Below are 25617 nucleotides of genomic sequence, written 5' to 3' on the forward strand. Positions count from 1 at the left end.
CCTTGACATGCTAGCTGAGAAACCTGCTAATGGGTTCTCTACTGCTTATTACAAAACTACATTCACTCATTACAGGGCATCATATATGAAAATATAGCTCGAGCTTGACCAAATTAACCAGGATGCAGTAGGGGAAGGAAGAGTTTAAAGGTAATAATACCTTAGAACAGTGTAGCTTAAAATGGAATTTAGATACAAGGAAAGTTTACAGAGATTGAGCTTGTTCTCCTTGGAGCAGAGAAGACTAAGAGGTGACTTTATTGAGGTGTTTAAAATAATGAATAATTTTGATAGGGTAAAGAAGGATAGTCCATTTCCAGGAGTTAGTATGTCAGTAGCTAGGGGGTCACAATTTCAAGACTCTCAGCAAGAGAGCTAGGAGTGAGATGAGGAGAAACTTAATTAATCAGGGTTGTTAGGATTTGAAAGGCACTGCCTGGGAAAGCGATGAAGACAGATTCCATAGGACGTTTCAAAAGAGAGCTGGATGTGGGTGGCATGGTGGCTCAATGGTTAACACTGCTGCTTCACAGTGCCAGTGACCCGGGTTTGAATCCAGCCTTGGGTGACTGTGCAAACTCCACACAGACATTTTCCCCATGTCTGCGTGGGTTTCCTCCAGGTTCTCTGGTTTCCTCCCACAGTCCAAAGATGTGCAGGTCAGGTGAACTGGCCATGCTAAATTGCCCATAGTATTAGGTGCATTAGTCAGGGGCAAATTTAGGGAGGGAAATGGGTGTAGGTGGGTTACTCTTTGGAGGGTTGGTGTGGAATTGTTGTGGCAAAGGGCCTGTTTCCACACTGTAGAGGAATCTAATCTAATATGTGTTTGAAAGGGATGAAGTTAGACGGCTATGGAGATAGGTTTGAGGAGAGTGGAAATAGCTGGGTAGCTTTTTCAGGAGCCAGTACAGACACAATTGGTCAAATGACTTCCTTCTGTATATAAAATTCCATGATTCTAAAATAGCCTAGATCAGTATAAGGAACTACCACACAGACAGGTTGCAGCTACAACCAAGCAAGATAATACAATACTCCAGACCGCGGGTGATTAGATCAAGTAGTAGTTTGACCAAATTAACCACAGACTTACTTTCATAAAAAGCATGTGACCGGAGACAGTGAGTCACAGTCTTTACAGGTTTGAAGTGTTATGGAGCTTGTATTTTAAAGAAACAAAAATATTTATTTGCCAAAGTTAGAATTCCATTATTAATGCTGCTTGAGGGATAATGTTTGGAATTGGTTGGTGACATCTATTTCCTTGTTTCCTGTTCCTCAGGATCTAATTCAGACTATTGTGATCTTAACAGACTTTAATTACAATCTTTAAAGATGCTGCTGTATCATCTTTTTAACTGACTTTTGAATTCATGAGTAGTTTAAAATATTTTCAAGTTTTAAATTGCTGTAACATGCCAAACAGACCCCTGATGAGAGGTGTACATTTTTGACTATGTGAAGTTAAGATTGTTGTCAGATAAATACTATTCAACAATAATCACAAGTTACCTAAAAACTTGAATGGGAAGGATACTGAGAAGAGGCTGCATGAATTAGGAAGTCATGATTAAGCAGGGAACAATTTTCAGTTTTAAAAAAATGTGAAAATTGAGATTTGAAGAAGTTGAATGAAACAATAAAATGGCAGTAATTATGAACCCATATCCTAACAAGCATGAGTGCAATGGGAAATGAAGGAAGAAAATTACAGTTGATGCAGCGTTATTTGCTGACCTTGCCTTCCTCCAAGAAATATTGAAGTCAAATCAGACTGGAGAAGAGGGAGAGTCTATGCTTTGCTGGAATTTTGCTCTGTTGCAAATTATTTTTAGAATAACAGGCATTACTATACTAGGTACCCTCCTTAAGAAATATCTCTAATGTTTCAACCTCTCAGCTTATTAACAAGAAGCTGTTCTTGAATATCTGTGCTTTAAATCTTTTTTCTTTAAAACCCATTTTACCCAACTAGTATAGTTTAAACAACCAAGCCATTTTGATTCTTGTCACCCGGTTTTTCCTCCTACTTCTCTCCTGGGTACAAAGTGAAACACATTTAGGCTTTCATCATTTGTGAACAATTTCAATGATATGAATCAACTGTGGATGATATTATACCAGAGACAAATTTTGTCTTCAGTATTTTATGGCTTGCACATTCAACAAGCAACATTGCACAGCAATTTCTTCAGCTGGTTCCCGGTCACCCCAAACTATGGATGCAACACAAACCAGACAGAGAACCTGCATATTATAGCTGCGATATTCATTTACCTAAAACAGTATTGGTTTAATGTGCACTGCAATACTGAAAAAACACTCGATAACCGCTCATCCAACCTTTGTGATTCAGTCGAATGAACTCTGATTACAATCCTAGGACTGGTGTGTCAATCATTCTTCAGACATGATCAATCCTAATTCTGCTTTTCAGGATGAAAGTTAGCTCACCTTAGCTTTCAGAATAATTAAAATTTGCAGGTTGTGTATGTAACTATTCAACGTTATTTAAGAAATAAAATGGCCTTGTGTCAATTCATTCCAAGTAAGTACTTTTCTCCAGCGCAATACTGATCTCCTGCCTTAAGAATTTTAGATTGCTGGAGCTCCTGTGACATGCATGGAAGGTTTGATGAAGATTTTATATGGGCTCTGTTTATATTCTATGATACAACTTGCATTAATCTGTTGATATGGTGGCTCTGTGTTCCCTTAAGGCCACAGAGTCTAATTGCTACTAAATAAATTCAGATTGTGTTCAGAGTTTTCTAAATTGTAAGAAGCATGGCTTTTTTAAAAAATGTGCACGACTGATAAGACAGCTACACAAGAAGTACTGTTTCCGATGACATTCTTCATCAATGGTTGCAATATATTATTATATTACTCGACTTGATTTGTAAACTTGGTTAGAGGGAAACTACTTTTATAACTTTATTTAGATACTCCACATTTATTTTGAAGTGATTGGGGTTTTAGTCTGTAAGTACATGAAGGGCACTATTTTAAAAAGTAGTACTATCTCTTCTGTTTGAGAAATGTCAAAGATTTTCAAGGATATCATGTCCTTTCTAACTGGCAAGGTGTGGAAAAAGAACAGATCAATTTCAATATGTCTTGTTAAACCTGTCAAAGACTATTAGGTGATTTCTTCAAATTTATTTACCACAGATGGGATTGTGCAGGACTGCCTTCCATTTAAAAATAAATAGGCTTTATATTAATTTAATACTTTACCTTTTCAAGTTAGTTTGTCTGCAATTTTTGTTTTCAAGTGTGCCCTGCTGCATGCATGCTTGAACCTAAATGTTTCTGTAGTAGCTAAGAGTGATGAGAATAGATTGTAAATACAAATTAGCTTCAAAGTCAATGCACTGAAACCATTTTACTGACCTTTTAATCTATTCAAACAGAACATTACAGCGCAGTACAGCTCCTTCAGCTGTTTCACAGGTCGGCGCAACAATCTGAAGCCAATCTAACCTACACTATTCCATTTTCATCCATGTGTCTATCCAATGACCACTTAAATGCCCTTCGCGTTGGCGAGTCTACTACTGCTGCAGGCAGACCGTTCCACACCCCTACTATGCTGGGTAAGAAACTACCTCTGACATCTGTCCTATATCTATCACCCCTCAATTTAAAGCTAGCCCCGTGCTAGCCATCACCATCTGAGGAAAAAGGCCCTCACTGTCCACCCTATCTAACCTTCTGATTATCTTGTATGACTCAATTAAGTCACCTCTCAATCTTCTTCCCTCTAACAAAATCAGCCTCAAGTCCCTCAGCCTTTCTTCACAAGACCTTCCCTCCATACCAGGCAACATAACTTTAGTAACTCTCCTCTGAACCCTTTCCAAAGTTTCCACATCCTTCCTATAATGCAGTGACCCGAACTTTACACAAAACTCCAAGTGCGATTGCACCAGAGTTTTGTTACAGCTGCAGCATGACCTCATGCCTCCGAAATCCAATCCCTCTACTACTAATAAAAAAGACACAGGTGATCAGGCTGTGGTCTGGAAAGTACTCCTGTTCTCTAGGTTGCTGATGTCTTGAGACTCTGCATAGTGTTATCCTTCTTATGAGTGTTGGTCCCAGAGTCTCAAGACATCAGCAACCTAGAGAACAGGAGTACTTTCCAGACCACAGCCTGATCACCTGCGTCTTTATTATTAGTAGTAAAATGTACAAAACACAGAACTTGTAAATTTGAGATTCTAATAAATAGCACCTCTGAGTATTTATCTGATTACTGGCATTTCACTTTATGCAAAGAAATATTAGCAAAAAGTACACTGATCAATATATATGTTGGGATTTGTAGAGCTCCATAAGCTAGAAGACTAATTTATCAGTTATCTTTATAAATAAGGACTTAGCCATTTCTCACACAGTCATATAGCACGGAAACAGACCCTTCGATCCAACCAGTCCATGCTGAATATAATCCCAAACTAAACTAGTCCCACCTTCTTACTACTGGCCTATATCCCTCCAAACCTTTCCTTTACATGGATTTATCTAAGTGTCTTTTAAATGCTGTAACTGTGTCCATATCCACCACTTCCTCAGGAAGTTCATTCTACACACAAGACGCTCTCATTGCAAGCCTGAAGAAGGGCTTATGCCCGAAACGTCGATTCTCCTGTTCCTTTGATGCTGCCTGAGCTGCTGTGCTTTTCCAGCAACACGTTTTTAAGCTCTGAAACAGAAATAGCGCAAGAAAGCTACCATCTGGGGCAATGGCTGTCTTTAGGAGTTCTCATTGTATTGCGGAAACTAGCAAATGGGCAAAAAACTGCCACTTTCAGACGAGAAAAGCCTCCAATTTTCTACAAAGAAACTATCCAAAGAAAGAAAAAACGCCTCAAAGATTTGATTAGGTTGAGGATGGAATTTCACACTGTTTATATTCAATGGCTATGCAAATTGTATTTTCCATTAACAGGATGCTGTCTTCAGTCCAAAACGGTTCTTGCCTACTCACAATTTGCAATGTTATGTATCAATTTCAATTCTGAAGTAATGCTAGGTTGTAGACTCCAGCAATTGGTGATAAAAACAGCGTGTTCCTTTGGACCTGTGTAGTAACCACAATACAGTCTGAGATATTTCAAATCACATTGTTAAAGTTAAAATACCAATATATAGCAAAATTCGGCAAGAGCTGGGGAATGTGGATTGGGAGTAGCTTTTTGAAGGTAAATCCACATTTGATATATGGGATGCTTTTAAAGAGAGGTTCATTAGAGTGCAGGACCATCATGTCCCTGTGAAGATATGGGATAGAAATGGCAAGTTTAGAGAACCAAGGATGACAGGTGAAATTGTGAGACTAGCTAAGAGGAAAAAGGAAGATTACATAAGGTCGAGGCGACTGAAAACAAATGGAAGCTTTGGAAGAATATTGAGAAATTAACACCAATCTGAAATGAGGAATTGAGGGCTAAAAGGGTCATGAAATATGTTTAGCAAACAAGGTTAAGAAAAATCACAAAGCTTTTTATTCGCATGTAAGGAGCAAGAGGGTAACTAGAGAAAGGGTTGGTCCACTCAAGGACAAAGGAGGAAAGTTATGTGCAGAGTCAGAGAAAATGGGTGAGGTTCTTAATGAGTGCCTTGCATTGGTATTCACCGAGGAGAGGGACATGGCGGATGTTGAGGTTCGGGATAGATGTTTGATTACTCTAGATCAAGTTGTCATAAGGAGGGAGGAAGTGTTGGGTATCCTAAATGGCATTAAGGTGGACAAGTCCCCAGGTCCAGATGGGATCTATCCCAGGTTACCGAGGGAAGCGAGAGAGGAAATAGCTGGGGCCTTAACAGATATCTTTGCAGCATCCTTGGACGCGGGTGAGGTCCCGGAGGACTGGAGAATTGTTAATATTGTCCCCTTGTTTAAGAAGGGTAGCAGGGATAATCCAGGTAAATATAGACCGGTGAGGTTGACATCGGTGGTAGGGAAGCTGCTGGAGAAGATACTGAGAGATGGAATCTATTTACATTTGGAAGGGGCAACTTGGTTTTATGCAGGGAAGGTCATATCTTACCACCTTAATCGAATACTGTGAAGAAGTGACAAAGTTGATTGATGAGAGAAGGACTGTAGATGTCATGTACATGGACTTCAGTGAGGCATTTGATAAGGCTCCCCATGGTAGATCGACGGAGAAAGTGAAGTCGCATTGGGTTCAGGGTGTACTAGCCAGATGGATAAAGAACTGGCTTGGCAACAGGAGACAGAGAGTAATAGTGGAAGGGAGTTTCTCATAATAGAGACCTGTGACTAGTGGTGATCTGGAGGAAGGTATAGGTGGCCTGATTAGCAAGCTTGCAGATGACACTAAGATTGGTGGAGTAGCAGATAGTGAAGGGGACTGTGAGAAAGTGCAGCAGAATATAGATAAATTGGAGAGCTGGGCAGAGAAATGGCAGATGGAGTTCAATCTGGGCAAATGTGAGGTTGGAAGATCCAATTCAAGAGCGAGCTATACAATAAATGGAAAGCCCTGGGGAAAATTGATATACAGAGAGATCTAGGTTTTCCGGTCCATTGTGCCCCGAAGGTGGCAACGCAGGTCAGTAGAGTGGTCAAGAAGGCACATGGCATACTTTCCTTCATTGGACGGTGTATTGAGTACAAGAGCTGGCAAGTCATGATACAGTTGTATACAATTTTGGTTCGACCACATTCGGAATATTGTATACAGTTCTGGACGCTACCAGAGACGGTGTGGAGGAGGTTCACCGGGATGTCGCCTGGTATAGAGGGCGCTAGCTATGAAGAGAGGTTGAGTAGGTTAGGATTATTTTCATTAGAAAGACGGAGGTTGGGGGGGACCTGATCGAGATCTACAAAATCATTAGGGTGGGTAGCAAGAAGCTTTTTCCCCATAATGGGAGATTCGATTGTCAGAGGTGATAAGTTCAAAGGTCAGAGAGGAAAAGTTTAAGGGAGATATGCATGGAAAGTTCTTTACGCAGAGGTTAGTGGGTGCCTGGAGCTCATTGCCAGCGGAGGTGGTAGAGGCAGGCATGATAGCATCATTTAAGATGTATCTGGATAGATACATGAATGGACAGGGAGTAGAGGGATACAGATCCTTAGAAAATAGGCAATAGGTTAAGATAGAGGATCTGGATTAGCTATGGCTCGGAGGGCCGAAGGGCCTGTTCCTGCACTGTAATTTTCTTTGTTCTTTGTAGATACTGCTCATTATTCAGGAGCATTCTGGAATGCACAGATATTTCTCTACTACAGACCATTTTCTTAAATCTGACATTCTTGCAGCCTCCACCTTTAACATTAACAAGTGTGAGGAACTCAGATTTCTTTGTCACAAAGGCACAATCATCTAATCAGTTCCTTCCTGCCATTCCACTAGTCCACCAGGTCAACTTCCTTTTAAAGTTCCTCCTTGTGCTAGCCTTCAGCTCTGACTTTTTTCTAGTTTTTCTCCAATCTTCCCTCATACCCTGTCTGAGCCCATGAGATTCATATCGTATTCCCCTGAACACATTCCCACTGATCAGCCAACTTGCCCTCCTGCTCCCCAGATCAGCTGATATTGTTAATGGTTCCTTCCCTTCAGGTGTTGCCCCCTCTCTTTTTATTCTTTTGACGTCACCTCTTTCTTCAAAGTCTAGCCTTGCAAAGTACCTTCCCGCATCCAGCCTCTTCCTCTCCAAATTCCTTGAATGTAATGTCCCCTTCCAAATCTATTTCCATCTTTCTTTGGACTCAATGTTTGAATCCCTGCCATTTGGTTTCTCCCCTGTCACAGTACCAAAACAACTCTTAACAAAATATCAAATCCTCTCCTATGTGTAAACTGTGGTAAACTTTCCCATCTCCTTCTTAACCGGTCTGCAGTCTTTGACAGAGTGACCACACCATCCTCCTCTGATACCTGTCCCCTGTGGTCCACTGCAACTACTCTCACTGGCTTCCAGCCATCTCTATCTAATTATAGCTACAGAATCACTGGGAATGGTTCCTCTTTCTGTTGTTCTCCTACCTCAGGTATCCTCCAACAATCTATCTTTGGCCCCTAGTCTTCCTCATCTACATGCTGCCCCTCAGCTACTTCATCCAAGAGCACACTTTTAGCTTTCACATGTACTCTGATGACACTTAGCTCTACCTCATCATCCTCCACTGTTGCCAATATATCAGTCCACTTATATATTGGTATCCAGTTCTGGTCAAGCAGAAATTTCTTCCAAGTTATTAGGAATACTGAAACCATTGTTCTTACTTCCCACTTATAACAGCCATCCCCTAAATACCAATTCAATCCCACTCCCTGGCAACAGCCTGAAATTAAACTCTTCTGTTCTCAAGCCCAGTGTCAGAGATGATCCCTGGAAGATCTTCCAACTTCATATTGTGCCATCTCAAAAAGAGGCTGTTTCTACCTTGGTAACCACGCTCAACTTCACCTGCCACAGTTCATCTGCTGTTGAAAGCATCATTTGTGCCTTCAGACTTGACTATCCCAACACACTCCTGGTTAGTCTCCAGCATTTTATCCTGTATAAACTTGAGATCATCCAAAACCCTGTTGCCTGTATCTTAACTTGAGCAAGTGCCATCATTCCCAATCACCTGAGCCCTGCGATCTAATTGGCTCCCAAACATGCTACATCTTTACTTTAAAATTCTCCCCATGGCTTTCAATTCCTTTTACAGCCTCATCCCTCCCACTCATTCTAATTGCCTCTGACCTCAAAATACTCAAGTTATATGCACTCTTTTAATTATGGCCTCCCTTGCATGATCAATTATAACTGTTCCACTGGTGGCTCTATTTATAGTTACCTCAGCCACAAGTTCTGGAATTCCTAGTTAAAAATCACACAACACCAGGGTTATAGTCCAACAGGTTTATTTGGAAGCACTATCTTTTGGAATGTTGCTCCTTCGTGAGCTGGTTGTGGAGTCTAAGATTGTAAGACACAGAATTTATAGTAAAAGTTTACAGTGTGAATACCTTGTTATACCTTCCTGCCTCCCCCAGGTAAGATGGTGGTGTGGAGGTAATGCCACTGGACTAGTAATCCAGAGGCCAAGGCTAGTGCTTTGGGGTTATGGGTTCAAACTCCATGGTACCTGGGAGAATTTAAATTCAATTAACAAAATCTGGAATTGAAAGCCACTGTCAATAGTGGTCACCAAGACAACAATGACTGTTTGTGAAAACACTGATGCTTTTTAGGGAAGGAAACGGTTGAATCCTAACTTCCCTCTGGAAGCGGACAAGGCGGCCACTCAATTGCAGGTTATGGAGGGATGGGCATGAAAAGCTGGATTTGCCAAAATCACCCACATCCCTTGAAATAAAGAATAAAGAAAAAAATTGCAGTTCAGAAGAATTATATTGGACTTGAAATATCAACTCTGCTTCTCCCTCCAAAGATGTTGCCACACTTGATGAGCTTCTGTAGCATTTGTTATGTTTGTTGCAACATTTCCAGCAACCACAGTACACTGCTTTTATTAAAGAAGACTAACTTTAAGACATTTCTTAAAATACGTTGTTAACTGTCATACCGGTGTTGTATGAAAGGCTCCCATGAAGGCATTGCCTCAATCTGAGTTGATGTCACATGGCAGTAAACTACAAATTGATATCAGGCTTATTTTTTAAAACATGGATTTTGTCTGGTTACCTGAGTGTGTGGCCTTGATCCTCTAAATACACGCCATAATCCTTTGCAATTTGGTGTGTAAGATCTGAGAGTAGTGGGATTTTCATTGGTCCTAATCCACCTTGTTTTCTTGGTGTATTTATCCTTTATAAAGCAAAATTACCTCTTTAGGAAAAGCACTCATTTACTTAAATGACAAAATTCAAATATAAACAGCTTGTGCTTGCAATTTATTTCAACAGATAAACATCTAAAGGAGAGATTCAACTACAGATTGGAGAAGCAGAACAAAATGTGGGTGGGGTGGTGGTGATGATTTGCAGGGATGGGAGGGAGGAGGTTGGTGAGGGGAAGCTAAATCACAGCCAACTATGTTTGGCACGTAAAAGGAGATTATGCAGTTAACTGCAGCTTTGGTGCCTTTACCAAAGGACACGTACACTTGGAGGCATTCCAAAGTAGGTTGATTCTGAGCATAGAGGAATTTTCTTACGAGGAAAGATTGTGTAGATTGGGTTCAGTGAATTTTGCACGGTCAGGAAGGTCACATTTAGATTTCACACAATCCATGTATGTATATAGTTCAGGAATTTAGGTGCAGCGTGAGAAATTCAGTGCAGAGGTGTATTTTGCTTGCTTATTCTTGAGGTCATAATTTGTAAGATTTTTTTAATGGGATTAATTGAAGTCCAGGATCAGGGGCCCAGCATAAAAGTGTGATATCACAGGTAAATTGCAAGTTCACCGGTTGGTGACAGCCACTAACTTGATTACCTATTATAGGCTATTTTCAGATTAAAAGGGAAATATTTAGCAGCTACAAAATAAATAATTAGTACCTTTTTTAAAAAAATCAAACCAAATTCTAAACAATTAAAACAGAGATGCCAGGCGAGGCGATGTGAGGTAACTGCATGATATGGGAGCTGGTGAACGCCCTTGTGGCTCATGGTGACAGTACCTGTAGCAAGTATTGATTGCATGAGGAACGCTGGATCAAAATAGACAAGTTGGAGTCTAAACTTCAAACACAGTGATACATCAGGGACGGGGAGTGTTACCAATGCTGTGTTTTGGGGACAGTCACACCCCTTAGATTAACTACTTCAAATTTGGTAGTGGACAGGAAGGGCGACTACCAGCAAGGCAGGTAGAGAATTTCAGGAGATAGTATTCAAGGAGCCTCAGCCCTTGAGCTTGTCTAGCAAGTTTGAGATTTTTGCTCCCTGTATGGGTGAGAGCAGGAGCTGTGGGGGGGGGAAAACGAGCAAACTACCATAGCACCATAGTACAGGGAGCCATTCAAGGGTGGGAGGAAAAAAAAAGAGAAATGTAGTTGTAATCGGGGATAGTATAGTCAGTGGAATAGACACTGTCTCTATCGCCAGGATCGAGAATCCCAAAGGCTTTGTTCCTTGCCCGATGCCTCAGTTCAGGATAGCTCATCTGGAATGCAGAGGAACGTGGAGTGGGAAGGGAAAAATCCAGTTGTCATGGTCTGCATAGGCACTAATAACATAGTTAATAAAAGAGGTTCTGCTAAGGGGATATGAGCAGCGAGGGGCTAAATTAAGAAACAGAACCAAAAAAGTAATAATCCCTGGGTTACTAGCTGAGACACAAGCAAATCGGCACAAGGTCAAGATTGAGCATGGCTCCAGGATTGGTGTGTGAGAAACGAATTCAAATGCATCAGACATTGGCACCAGTACTGGGCAAGAAGGGAGCTGTTCCGAAGGGACAGATTCCACCTGAATCATGCAGGGACCAGGGTCCTAATGAATCACACTACAACTGTGGATAGGGCTTCAAACGAGACAGTGGAGAAGTGGGCACTGGAAAAGGTAAATGAGCCTATAACACAGATTAAAATCAGCAGGTACGATGTTGTGGGTATCACAAAAACGTGGCTGCAAGGTGATCAGAGCTGGGAACTAGGATACACGTCCTATCGAAAGGACAGGCAGACGAGTAGAGGAGGAAGGGTTGCCTTGTTACTAAGAAATAAAGTTAAATCAGTAGCAAGAAGTGATATAGAGTTGGAAGGCAGAGAATCTGTGTGGGTAGAATTGAGGAACTCCAAAGGACATGCTGTTGGGGAAGTGTGGACAGGTCTCCTAGCAATAATCAGGATGTGGGGAAGAAAATAAATCAGGAGATAGAAAAGATAAGAAAGGCACTATGACAATAATCACGGGGGACTTCAATATGCAGGTGGACTGGGAAAATCAGGTTTGGTAATGGACCTTAAGGAACAGAATATGTGAAATGTGTAAAAGGTGGTGTTTTGGAACAGCTTGTGCTAGAGCCCACTAGGGAATGGGCAATTCTGGATTTGGTAATCAGTAATGAGACAGAAGTGATTAGGGAGCTTAAGGAGAAGGAACCTCTCAGGGGCAGTGACCATAACATAATAGAATTCATCCTGGAGTTTGAGAGGGAGAAGCTGAAATCAGATATAAAACTATTACAATTGACTAAAGGTAACTACAAAGATGAGGAAGGAGCTGGCCAGAGTTGATTGGAAGGGGAACTGAGCAGGGAAGATGGTGGAGTAGCAATGGCAGGAGTTTCTGGGGGTAACTCAGGAGGGACAGCAGAAATTCATCCCAAGGAAGAAGAAACATACCAGGTGGAGGATGAGGCAACATGGCCGACAAGAGAAGTCAGGAACCTCATGAAAGCAAAAGGAAAAGCATACAACGTAGTGAAGATTGGGAAACCTTTAAAAATCAGCAAAGGGTAACTAAAAAAACCAATAAGAGAGAAGAGTATGAAATACGAGGGTAAACTAATTAGTAATATAAGATTGTAAGTTTTTTTTATATATCTAAAAAGGTAAGAGACAGGCAAGAGTGGACATTGTTCCCTATTACTACTTCTCCAGCATAATTTTCTAGTGATCCAAAAAATAGCGGAGGAACTAAAGAGATACTTGCATCAGTTGTCACAGTGGGGGGGCAGAGGTGGATGTGGTGGCCGTCACTGATGAGTCGGTCTGAAGGTGGATAAATCACCTGGACTAAATGGACTACACTCCAGGGTTATGAAAGAGATAGCTGAGGAGACTGTACAGGCATTCGGGGTGATCTTTCAGGAATTACTGGAGGAAAATGGCTCATGGAACATCCCTGTTTAAAAAACGAGGGAGGCAGAAGAAAGGAAGCCTTAGACCAGTTGGTCTAACCTCAGTCATTGGTTAAATGTTAAGACTCCAGTATGAAGAATGAGATTGTGGAATACTTGGAAGTGTACAATAAAATAGGACTTAGTCAGCATTGCTTCGTCCTATGGAGGTCATGTCTGATAAGTCTGTTAAATTTATTTGAGGAGGTAGAGAGTAAATTAGACAAAGAAGAGCCAGTGGCCATGATTTATTTGGATTGCCAGAAGGCCACTGACAAGGTGTCACATAGGAAGCTGCTGAAAAAGCTAAGAGCCCTTGGCATTAGTTGCAGCATACTGGCATAGATAGGGGTCTGTTTGACTGGCAGAAGGCTGAGAGTATGGATAAATGGGTCTTTTTCATGATGGCAGCCAGTGACTGTGGGTAGCTAGTGGAGTTCCACAGGGCTCTGTGTTGGGACAACTATTCACATTATACATTAATGATCTAGGAGGAGGAACTGAGGACATTCTTGCGAAGTTTGCAGATGACACAAAGATAAGTGGAGGGACAGGTAGCATTGATTAAATTGGGATGCTGCAGTAGGACTTGGACATGCTAGGAGAATGGGCAAAGAATTGGCAAATGGAATACAATGTGGGAAAATGTGAGGTTATGCACTTTCATCATAAGAATAGAGGCACAGACTATTTTCTAAATGGGGAAAGGCTTCAGAAAACTGAAGGCCAAAGGGACTTAGGAGTACTAGTTCAGGTTTCTCTTGGAGGTTAACATGCAGGTTCAGTTGGCAATTAGGAAGACAAATGAAATGTTTGCATTCATTTCAAGAGGGCTAGAATACAAGAGCAGCAATGTACTGTTGGGGCTGTACAAGGCACTGGTCAAACCACATTTGGAATATTGAGCAGTTTTGGACCCCAAATCTATGGAAGGGAGTCTAGAGAAGGTTCACAAGAACGATCCCAGGGATGAAAGGTTTGTTATATAAGAAGCGGATGAGGAGTCTAGGTCTGTACTCATTTAGAAGGATGAGGGGGAATTTGATTGAAACTTACAGAATACTGAGGCCTAGACAAAGTGGATGTGGCAGGAGAGACTAGGACCTGAGGGCCCAGCCTCAGAGTGAAAGGACAACCCTTTAGTACTAAGATGAGGAGGCATTTATTCAGCCAGAGGGTTGTTAATCTGTAGAATTCATTGCTGCAGAAGGCTGTGGAGGCAAAGACATTGAGAGTATTTAAGACAGAGATAGACAGATCCTTGATTGGTAAGGGGATCAAAAGTTATCATAGAATCCCTACAGTGTGGAAACAGGCCACTTGGCCCAACAAGTCCACACCAACCCTCCAAACAGTATCCCACCAAAACCCATTCCCCTATTCTAATTCTCTACATTTCCCCTGACTAATGCACCTAGCCTACACATTTCTGAACACTATGGACAATCTAGCATGGTCATTTCACCTACGGAGAGAAGGCAGAAAAAAAAGCATCAAGAAACATATCAACCATAATAGAATGGTGAAGCAGACTCAATAGGCTGAGTGCCTAATTCTGCCCCTAAATCCAATGGTCTTGAACTCATTGGAATTGAAAAGAATGAAAGGAGACCTTACTAAAGCATATAACATTCTTAGGGGGCTTGACAAAGTAGATGTGGAATACAGGAAAGTCTTGAATGAGAGGGCATAATCTCAAAGTCAGGGGACAGAGATAAGAAGGAATTTCTTCCCTCAGAGGGTAGTCAATCTTCACCACAGGGGGATGTTCAGTCTGAGTCATTAAGTATATTCAAGGACGAATTAAGCAAATTTGTAACCAGTAAGAGAATCAAGGGCGAGGAGGAAACGGCAGAAAAATTGAGTTGAGAATGATCAGATCAGCCATGTTCTAAAGTCAGAGCAAACCCGATGGACTGAAGGCCTACTCTGTTCCTATATTTTATGGTCTAATTTCACAAAGCAGAGATTAGCTATTTGCAAGCATGCAATTATCCAGATTTAGAGTTTACTGCTGGGCAGGAATGGAGCAAGCTGATAGATTGCATAAAATAATGAAGGATCATTAGAGTAACTTAAAGGACTATAATTGATAAATGAACCAAACTTAAATACCAAGGACAGCCAAAGTTCCTCCTTGTACTCACATAAGGGGAGATAGAACAAACAGGGACCATTTTGCATGAGGTAGATGATAAATTTGCAGCTTCATGGACCGGTTAAGGTGATTAGCATAGAAATATTTAAGGTAAATCCAGATAAATATTTGAGAAAATGACATTGTTAGGATGAAATGACAGGAGGAAGAGGGGGGAGGCTCAAGTACATCATAAATAGTAGTCTAGAGCTGTTGAGCTAAATCGTGTAAAATCTTATGCAATAAAATGATGGTGTTTACTAATGAATGAAAATATTCCTGATTATAATTTATGCGTTTAGGAATTTACTTCAAATGAAAAGATAATAATCTCATTACTTATTGTAGGAAACACAATAAAACAATATAGCTTGATGAACTGAGTAATTCTAGATTACAAATTATTCCAAAAGAATGACATTTATATTACACAAAGTCGAGAGGGTAGCGTTGGAAAAGCACAGCAGGTTAGGCAGCATCCGAGGAGCAGGAGAATCCCGATGAAGTGCTTCTGCCCGAAACACTGATTCTCCTGCTCCTCGGATGCTTCCTGACCTGCTGTGCTTTTCCAGCACCACACTCTCGACTCCGAGCTCCAGCACCTGCAGTCCTCACTTTCTCAATATTACACCAAGTGCCAGACCTACTTACCATGCCAAGTGTGTAAACTGAGAGTCGACAGAGCATGCTACCACTTCTGTGTTAATAGCTCTGAACTCATCAATTCTGTCACCAAAAGCTATGATCTCAGTTGGACAAACAAATGTGCTGTAAAGTAAGAAAACAAAGCAATTATGAATGATGGAGCATTGCTTCAAGAGTATAATTAAATAACATTAGATTACAGGCAGAAACCTAAGATTAATGTACCTAAAGAAAATACATAATAAGCAATTATCTTTCAAAAGAAAATACAGTAAGAAAACAACAGGGCTGTGAAGGACATTTTATAATGAAAAATACTCAATTATAACACGAATATTGATTTTATTCTGATTGGCACCATACTGTTTTTAGTCTTTTGGCAAGTTTATCCAATCACTTCTTGTTGTTACATTATTTAAACAAAATCTGACATATGTACTGTTACTCCCAACTGACAACATATGAATAATAAATACTTCATTTTCACAAAGTCACTTGGGTAGTGAATTAGAATTTTAAAAAAGACATTTCAATCTTCTCTTTCTTTCCCTGCTCTAATTCAAAACGTTCTAGTTTCACTGTGAAACTACAGATCATCATTGCTAACATCATTCTGATGAATTTATATTGTACATTCTCTAAGGTTTAAATATCCCTTCCATTGGATATGGGAAAGTTCTAAATCTGCAGTGCTGTAATTGGCCTCACCATCATTTTGGAAAGCAGTATTAAGGACAGTTTCTTAGGAGTGAGATGAATAGCAATGGCTAGTGAGATTGCATTCTTGGCAATTGGATCTGAAGGGGATAGTGTTTTAATTTTCTGGTCATACCAGTAGGAGGTCACAAACCATCTGAGGACCAAAAGAAATCTATAAAAATAGAGTTACTAATAAGATGAGCAAAAAAGAGATAAATGGAATTTGATGTCAATAAATGTGAGGTGGTATATTTTGTTTAAAAGATTATACTCCCAATGAGGGATCACTAGTTAATGTGGAAGAGCAGAACAAATCAGGAGTTCAGATTGAGAATGTCTGCAAAGCAGCACCTTAGGTAGCATTTTAATATAACTGTCAAAAAGTGTGGTGGTGGAAAAGCACAGCCAGTCAGGCAGCATCCAAGGAGCAGGAGAGTCGATGTTTCGAGCACGAGCTCTTCAGTAGTATAGTTTTTAATATAGAGGTAAAAACAATGACTGCAGATGCTGGAAACCAGATTCTGGATCAGTGGTGCTGGAAGAGCACAGCAATTCAGGCAGCATCCGAGGACAGGCAAAATCGACGTTTCGGGCAAAAGCCCTTCATCAGGAATAAAGGCAGAGAGCCTGAAGCATGGAGAGATAAGCTACCCTCTCAGGCAACATGTTCCATATTTGACCCATCCCCTGGGTAATTTGCTTTTCCATCAGATCCTCGCGAAATGCTTCATTTTTCACTTTAACCTTAATTCAATTGGTCTAAGACATGCCTACATCGCGGAAGTATTTATCACAATCGGCCCAGTCTATATCACTCACCATTATGTCTGCATCAATTGCCCCCTTAGCCTCTTCTGCTCCACAGACCCCAAACAAAAGTTAACTTTTTGCTGAGACCTCTCACTTCAGGGAACATCCCGTGAAACCTCTCTGCAATCTCTGCAGTGCAATTGTTCCCTGCCGATTTTGTAGCGATTGGACCCGCGCAGACTGTGGACTAACCATATCTTTCTTTAGAGTCTGCAACAATACTTCCTTCCTCCTATATTCCACCCTGTGGCTGATGATTATGCTTCCTTACGAACTTGCAGATGCAAGGACTACTGGGTTTTCAGTTCAGTACAACAGTGAACCTTTCATCGTTTTAAGTAAAGGTCCTGCTGAGAGCCCTGTCATTGACGGTGCCAGGAATCTTCACTGCCAAAACAAAACTTTCCTGAGCATAACGCACCGCAATGTGAGGTGTATATTTTGTTTAAAAGATTATACTCCCAATGAGGGATCACTAGTTAATGTGGAAGAGCAGAACAAATCAGGAGTTCAGGTTGAGAATGTCTGCAAAGCAGCACCTTAGGTAGTATTTTAATATAACTGTCAAAAAGTGTGGTGGTGGAAAAGCACAGCCAGTCAGGCAGCATCCAAGGAGCAGGAGAGTCGATGTTTCGAGCACGAGCTCTTCAGTCGTATGGTTTTTAATATAACTGATCTGCTACGTTTTGAAAATAAAAATCAAGATGCAAAGGTAAATATTAGATATTAAACATTAAGCCCGTACTTGAAAAGTCTTCCATGCAGTTTTGAAAAACACAAAACTCAGCCACTCCGATCTACCTGAAAGAAACTAGTTTGGCCAAAACATCCATTGAGCCCTTTTCTTAAGATTTTGTGAAGAAGTAAAAAGGGAGTCAATAGTAATCGAGGTAGGGAGGAACATGGAGTTAGGGCCTCAGTCAGATTAGCCCTCATCCTTTTGAGTATAGGTCATTCTGCTATAATGAACATTTCGTCAGTGCAAATTGGCGAGAACGCAATTGATGAATTGTGGACATTGTTTAGATAATGCAAATTTTCTACTGAACTGATATAACAATTTCATATTAGCAATCTTCAACAAAGCGATTTTCTACAGTGCGAGGTCACAGAGGAACACAACTGTTGCATTGTAGCAAAAGGACCTGTAGTGAAAAAGGCTTGATGAACTGAACGGCCTGCTCCTTATCAATTTGCATGTTTATAACAGAATGGAGTTAAGTTAGGTGGAGAAATTGTACAGATTTTTTTTCGCATGTTTGGGGGCATGTAAGAAGAACAACAGGGTTGGAAAATCCAAGATTCTGGTCAATTTCTACTTTGTCATTGAGTGGGAGGCTGGTGGAGTTAAAACTCCAATGTGAACATTCTCTGAACTAAAGGTTCATAGTACAAATGGCTTTTCTTCTCATCTGATATGTAAAATTGAAGGCAAGCATGAGGGAGGAAGGGATGAGAAAAAGACAGAAGTAAATGGGAGAATTGCTGCAAACCATCATCTTTCTTTTTCCCCCTCTCCCATTCTTTTAACAGAGCTTCTCAGGCATCGGCATCCATTCCAAATTGAGTGCTTTTATGACAATAAGAACAGAAAAATGTGTACAAATCTCACATAACAGGAGTAACTGCTCAAGCCCTAGAACTATTCTTGTAAGCTGTAACATGAAAACACACAGACATATACAGTACTCACTCCAAACAATGACAAGACAGTGGTTATATTGCTGGGTTAAGCCTGTACAAGACAGCAATGCACCGAGTTATAATGCAGTTAACTAGTGATCTAATCTAAATGTACCTTATGATCAGTATTTCACTAAAGCTATTACCAATTCATGGATCAAGTATTAATCTTGATACTTACAAATCAAGTGGGTAGAAAAAGAAGACAAGGTATTTGCCTCGATAATCTGTAAGCTTCAGATCTTTGAATTCTCCATTTATTACTGCTGTCCCTTCCCAGTCTGGTGCAGGTTTTGAAACTAAATATGTTAAAAGAGGCACAACAGGTTAACTGGTTTAGCAGAATTTCAAGAGTTAACACACACAATTTGTAATCATTGCATTATACCTCAATTCATGTTCCACTTTTAAGTTCCAGTAATTAACTTACAGAATCCAATTCAACATACAATGGGTGCATCAATTTGTCCTCACCACAGATGTCCTGCTAAAAATACAGTTTTGCGTGTGTATCTGAAGTCCTCTGATAATTCAAGAGTGGCCATTAATCATTATTTTGTCTTCTTTGAACTGCTTTTGTTCAGCCTACTTTATCTACTCTTTGGGACTGAGAAACAGTTTGCTGGGGCTTTCTTTCCCCTCACACCCTGAAAATAGCTATCTTTCTTATTATTAACTTCATCTCTAATTCTGCTCCTGTAAACTACATATGTATGTTGCACACAGTCTTCAACAGTGTAAAGCAATTTGTCCATGACAGCTTTCAAACTTGGTCACTTGCCTGGCATGTCTCTTGATTTCAGTCATGTTCACCAGTTGTCTCCTTCATCAAGATTTTTAACCAAACCCAGCTCTTTTATGCAAACAATCCAAGATTCCTAGCATACCATTTTAGCACTCCTTAAAATATAACTGAGGAGAAAGTGAGGACTGCAGATGCTCATGCCCGAAACGTCGATTCTCCTGCTCCTTGGATGCTGCCTGACCTGCTGCGCTTTTCCAGCAACACATTTTCGGCAATTGCACTGACCCTATAATCTTAGAGGGCCTTATCTTGAGAAATGAGGACATTTCCCAAAATTGTCTTATCCTATTTTAAGAATTAGTCATCTCTTGAATAAAAGAGAGTTCGAGAGTACTGAGAGTCTTGTGGTTGTCAAATTGCATTTAGGTATGCCAAATGTTAAAAAAAGTCTTGAAATGTGGGCATCACTGGTAAGTGTGGCATTTATTATCCATCCCTAATTGCCCTTGAAAAGGTAATGGCAAGCTGGCTTCTTGAACCACTGTTGTCCTTGTGAATATTAGGTAGGGAGAGAGATCAGAATTTCCCAACTTAGGATGGCATGTAATTTTAGCAGAACTTGCAGGTTCCTATTTCCTTGGTCCTTCTATGTTGATGGAGCCTTGGCCAATTACTCCAGTGCACCTTGTAGATGGTAGAAGCAACAACTATAGTGCATGAGTGGCAGAAAGGATGACTGTGGGCCCCCACAAGTGCATGCGAAATCTGATCAACTGTTATTTCGCAAGATGGGGAGATAATTTTGACCTTGAACAATAGTTTAAAATAGGTAATATTGAGTCAACTATCCATTTCATAATGGAAATGAAAATCAGGAACAATATCAATTGTAGGCAAAATTACACTGGTGGGGTCAGTAATGGAATTTGTCAGGATATTGGATGATGGCACAAAATGCAAATAATGGTCAGGAATTCGATTTTATTCGCATTGATTTGGAGATTATTCCAGTTAGTGCTTATCAGGCACTCAAATTATCTGGCTTCAACTGTGTCTATTTTGTACAAAAGCAGCTCAGTTTCAAAATGCAAATATGAAAACTGCACTCACTACCCATCAACATGCTCCACCTCCATGCATTGTAACCAGAAGGAAGGAAAACACTTTTTTAGAAGTATTAATGGAGTCAATCTTCTTCAAACAGTTTACTTTGAAGTTTTAACACAACTTCAAACCAAGTAGCATCCATCCAATAATAGCATCTCATACTGGGTAAAATCAAAGTTCAGAAAACAACGAATCAATAATGCGGCAGTTTGCAAGGGTGTGAAGGCCATGATGGAGCTAAACATCATAGGATCACTGAAATCTCCAAAAGACAATTAAGGTCAGGGTTGTCATTCAAGGAGTTAAGGACTTTTGGTCCAAAGTGTGAAGTTCTTTTTATTCTCTTGTAGGACAGGGCCAACATTTACTACCCTGAGAAGGTGTTGGGGAGCTGCCTTCTTGAACTGCTGCAGTTCATATAATGTACATTGGGAAAATAATTTCCAGATCATCTATACAATGGTCACCACCAAAGAAAATTAATTGTATAGGTCTTTGAGATGTGCATTACAAACGTGCACATTTTTTTCAAACTACTTGACACGAGCACATGCTTTTCCAAAGCAAAACAAAACTGCATTAAAAACTGCAGAGTCTCAGGATATTTTTGACATGATAAACTTAGTTGGCAATTGATGCTTCAAATAAAAATCTAGACATTAGAAATCTGAAATACAAAGAGAACAGGACAGAAGCAAGTTGTGAAGGAAGAACTAATATTTTGAGTTATAAAATTTATGGCTAGAATCCTAAGATCTGAAAGATTTCTTCAAATGATTCCTGGATGTTTTACTAGATATGGTACCAAAATGGAAGGAAGTAAGACTCCATAAATTGGAGTAGTTTTAAAGGCTAAGAAGTTTTGATAAGAGTACCCAAGTTAATAATGATTTGTTGATTCTGAAAGCAAAGGCACCAAAATGTACATAAGTGGGATCCTTAAGATGATGCCACAGCTAAATTGACTCAAATAAACTCTTTACGTCAGATAGTAAAGATGATGCATTGGATGTTTTCAAGTATTTTGATTGAAGGTACGGTCATATAATTAACTCAATTCAAAACAATGTCACATTAATTCAATCTGAATTGTTGAGGTTTTTTTTACATTTCAAAACGAAGACCACCCACTTCAGTAGTTCACATTTTATGTATTCAACACACAAGTTAATCACTTCTTTGTCCCCAGCCACTATTTATGGAAGCTTCAAAGATCAATTTCTATGCTACAATTTACACTAATTTTGGTGGTGAGAATTTTTGCATTCAAGTCAGCCATTTAGAGCTGACTTTGTGACACAGCTGAGCCGAGTAAGAGTTGCAAGCCTTTACTTGAAGAAATTTCTCCTCGTCTCAATCTTAAACAGCTGGCCTCCTGGTTTCAGTCTTTGCAGCCATTGGGATACATCCTCTGAATGTCTACCTATTAGGTTCCTCAAGAATTTTATGCTTCCATAGGACTTTCTGATATTCTTCTAAATTCTGTTCTGTTCAAAACCTTACTTTTGGAATAAAGACCTAGTTTACCCAATACCTACTCGTAAGATATTCCCCTCATCCCAGGTATCAATCCAATAAACGGTCACTGAGCACCCTCTAAGACACTTATCTTTCCTGCTTCAAATAAGAAAACTACACTGCACCCCCACCTACCATTCCAACGCCATCCCTTATTCCAGTTTAAAATTACATGTGGTAACTTTTTCACATTCATCACATAATATACAGATTAATGTATAAATGTGCAGTTCAAATTCCTGCCAATTTTATGTCAAATTGGTCTTCCATGAATAATAATTGTTTCTCATATTTAGGCAATGTATACAGTTCTATAATAACTATAGTTATAAGTATATAGCCAATGGATTTCAATTTTATCAGAATATAACAAATTTCAGATTGCAAATCCAAATCAGCAAAGCTTCTGAATTCTATTTAAATAAAAATGTTTAAAGTATCCTGTGACAATCAAGCAGTGGAGTTTATCCTCGAACAAAATCAGTCATTCAAGATCTTTTCCAGCTAAGCATGGCTAATTGAATTGTTAAGTGTTCTGAAAGAGAGGTTGGCAGGTATCCATTAGAAGAATTCTCTGTATGAAGTTAATTGGATTTAAATTAACCCCAATTCTATAATCACATTATAATGTCTGCATTGTCCTGAGTAGTGGTCCCAAATTATTGCATAATTAGAGCACAAGTCAAATGTGTGGACCATAGGAGTGTGGATTTTGGGACACAAAAGAATTGCATGCACTGACACAGCAATCCTAAATCACCTTAATCTTCCAAAATCAATCTCCCCCCTCAAACACATCACTACCTATAATGATGTTTCCTCAACCCCACCCCTACCACCAATAACCCAACAAAAATTAACATTTTAAAACTGAGGTTTGATTGGACAGCGAGCCAAGGTAGTTCAGCAAACACAAAGCTGATGAGTGAGAGGAATCAGGCAACAGAGCTGCATACTATGCTCAAGTTTAGTAGTCATGATTCGGAGCTGCCGGTGTTGGACTGGGGTGTACAAAGTTAAAAATCACAACACCAGGTTATAGTCCAACAGGTTTAATTGGAAGCACACCAGCTTTCGGAGCGTCGCTCCTTCATCAGTTCCAATTAAACCTGTTGGACTATAACCTGGTGTTGTGTGGTTTTTAACCAAGTTTAGTAGGTTATGAGAGGCTATTCAATGGACAATTAGACCTCTCTAGTTTAGTGGTAATGACAGGTATGGTGAAGACTGCAGCAAATGAGGTGAAAGAGAATAAGATGACACAGTATCATCAGTAGCTCATTTTGAGATCTATATTTAATTCATTGCCAGGATGCTGGTGAATTCTATTTGCTGTGGAGAAGTGATTGTGAGCTGGTGTCTTGAATGACTAGAGTTGTTTTTTTTGAGGTGAAGGAATATTATTAGGGACAGTGTTCCAAGATTTTGTCCCATCAACAATGAACATAGAAGAGAATAGAACGCCACAGTACAAATCCTTTGGCTTTCAATGTTGTGCCAGCCTTTTATCCTACTCTAAGATCAGACTAACCTACATACCCTTCAATGTACTAACTTCCATGTGCCTATTCAAGAGTTGCATAAATGTCCCTAATGTATCTTGACTCCACTACCACTGCTGGCAGTGCATTTCATGCACCCACCACTCTGAGTAAAGAACCTATCTCTGACATCTCACCTAAACCTTTTGCCAGTTACCTTAAAATTATGCCCCATCATGACAGACATTTCTGTCATGGAAAAAAGTCTCTGGTTATCCACTCTATCTATGCCTCTCAACATCTTGTATACCTCTATCAAGTCACCTCTCATCCTCCTTCATGCCAATCAGAAACGCCCTAGCTCCCTCAAGCTTTCTTCATAAGATATGCCCTCCAGTCCAGGCAGCATCCTAGTAAACCTCCTCTGCACTCTCTCTAAAGCTTCCACATCTTTCCTATAATAAGGCAATTAGAACTGAACACAATATTCAGTTAGACCAAGTGTGGTCTAACCAGGACTCTCGAGAGCTGCAGCATGACCAGATGGCTCTTAAATTCAGTGTCCCTGTTAATGAAGGCCAACACACCATATGCTTCTTAACAATGCTGTCAACCCGGGTGGTAGCTTTGACAGATCTATGGAAGTAGACCCCAAGATCCCTCTGTTCCTCTAACTGCCAAGAATCCTGCCTTTAACCCTGTATTCTGCATTCAAATTCAACCTTCCAAAGTGAATGACTTCACACTTCTCCAGGTTTAACTCAATCTACCACTTATCAGCCCAGTTCTGCATCCTGTCAAAGTCTTGTTGCAACCTACAATACTATCCACAACTCCACAAACCTTGTTTCATCGGCAAAGTTACTAACCCACCCTTCCACTTCCTCATCCACGTCATCTATAAAAATCACAAACAGCAGAGGTCCCAGAATCGATCCCTGAAAAACACCACTGGTCACCGAACTCCAGGCTGAATAGTTTTCATCTACCACCACCCTCTGTCTTCTATGAGCCAACCAATTCTGTATCCTGTATCCCATGTCTTATTACTTTCTGAATGAGCCTCCCATGGGGAACATTATCAAACACCTTGTTAAAATCCATGTACACCACATCCGCTGGTCTACTGTTAGCAATGTGTTTTGTCACATCCTCAAAGAATTCAATGAGGTTTGTGAAGCATGACCTGCCCTCACAAAGCCATGCTAACTATCCCTGATTAAACTATGGTTTGGATGGTGATTATAATTAAGTTTGGAAGTGGAGCAGCTTGGATGGGAGCTTGTGGGTGGCAGTGTTTCCATTTATCTGCTGTCTTTGCCTATTTGGATGGTAGTGATTATGTTTGGAAAGTGCAGTCTGAGGAGCCTTGATGAGTTACTGCAGTGTATTATGTAGATAGTACATACTACTGTCATCGTGTGCGATGAAGGAAGTGCATGTTACAGGTTCAATAGGATAGCAATGTTGAAAACAATCTAGTTAAGCCTCAGGCAGTTGAAGGGATTAAAAAATTAGTCTAACTATGGGAAAAAAAATTGCACTGGTTACTAAAGCCAATATTTTCAATTTTCCCAATATTTATTTGGAAGAAATTGCTGCTACCCAAAATTAGTACCACAAAAAAAAAGGAGGGAACAAGAACTAAAGGTAAAATATGAACTTGTGGAAGGTCAGGGAAGAGATTGCTGGACCCCTTGCTGAGATATTTGTATTATTGGTAGCTATGGGTGAGGTGCCAGGAGACTGAAGGCTGGCTAATGTGGTGCCGTTAAGAAAAACGGTAACGAAAAGCCAGGGAACTATAGACTGGTGAGCCTAATGTCAGTGGTGGGTAAATTCTGGGAGAGGATTTGCATGCATTCGGTAAGAAAGTGAGGTCTGCAGATGCTGGAGATCAGAGCTGAAAATGTGTTGCTGGAAAAGTGCAGCAGGTCAGGCAGCATCCAGGGAACAGGAGAATCGACGTTTCGGGCATAAACCCTTCTTCAGGAATGAGGAAA

The 25617-nt window shown here is 40.2% G+C and overlaps 1 protein-coding gene across 2 annotated transcripts in view; it reads right to left on the bottom strand.

Annotated features, from left to right (window-relative positions):
- The window catches only part of prdx4 (peroxiredoxin 4), a 39279-nt gene that overhangs the window by 5188 nt on the left and 8474 nt on the right, over positions 1-25617 (bottom strand). For both annotated transcript variants that reach the window (XM_043700262.1, XM_043700263.1), the window contains exons 2-4: positions 18945-19062; positions 15578-15694; positions 9685-9807 (exon numbers count right to left, since the gene is read on the bottom strand). In XM_043700262.1, the coding sequence (XP_043556197.1) occupies positions 9685-9807; positions 15578-15694; positions 18945-19062 (358 nt within the window). The remainder of the gene's footprint in view (positions 1-9684; positions 9808-15577; positions 15695-18944; positions 19063-25617) is intronic.

Source organism: Chiloscyllium plagiosum, chromosome 12 (assembly GCF_004010195.1).
Source record: "Chiloscyllium plagiosum isolate BGI_BamShark_2017 chromosome 12, ASM401019v2, whole genome shotgun sequence".
Lineage (NCBI taxonomy): Eukaryota > Metazoa > Chordata > Chondrichthyes > Orectolobiformes > Hemiscylliidae > Chiloscyllium > Chiloscyllium plagiosum.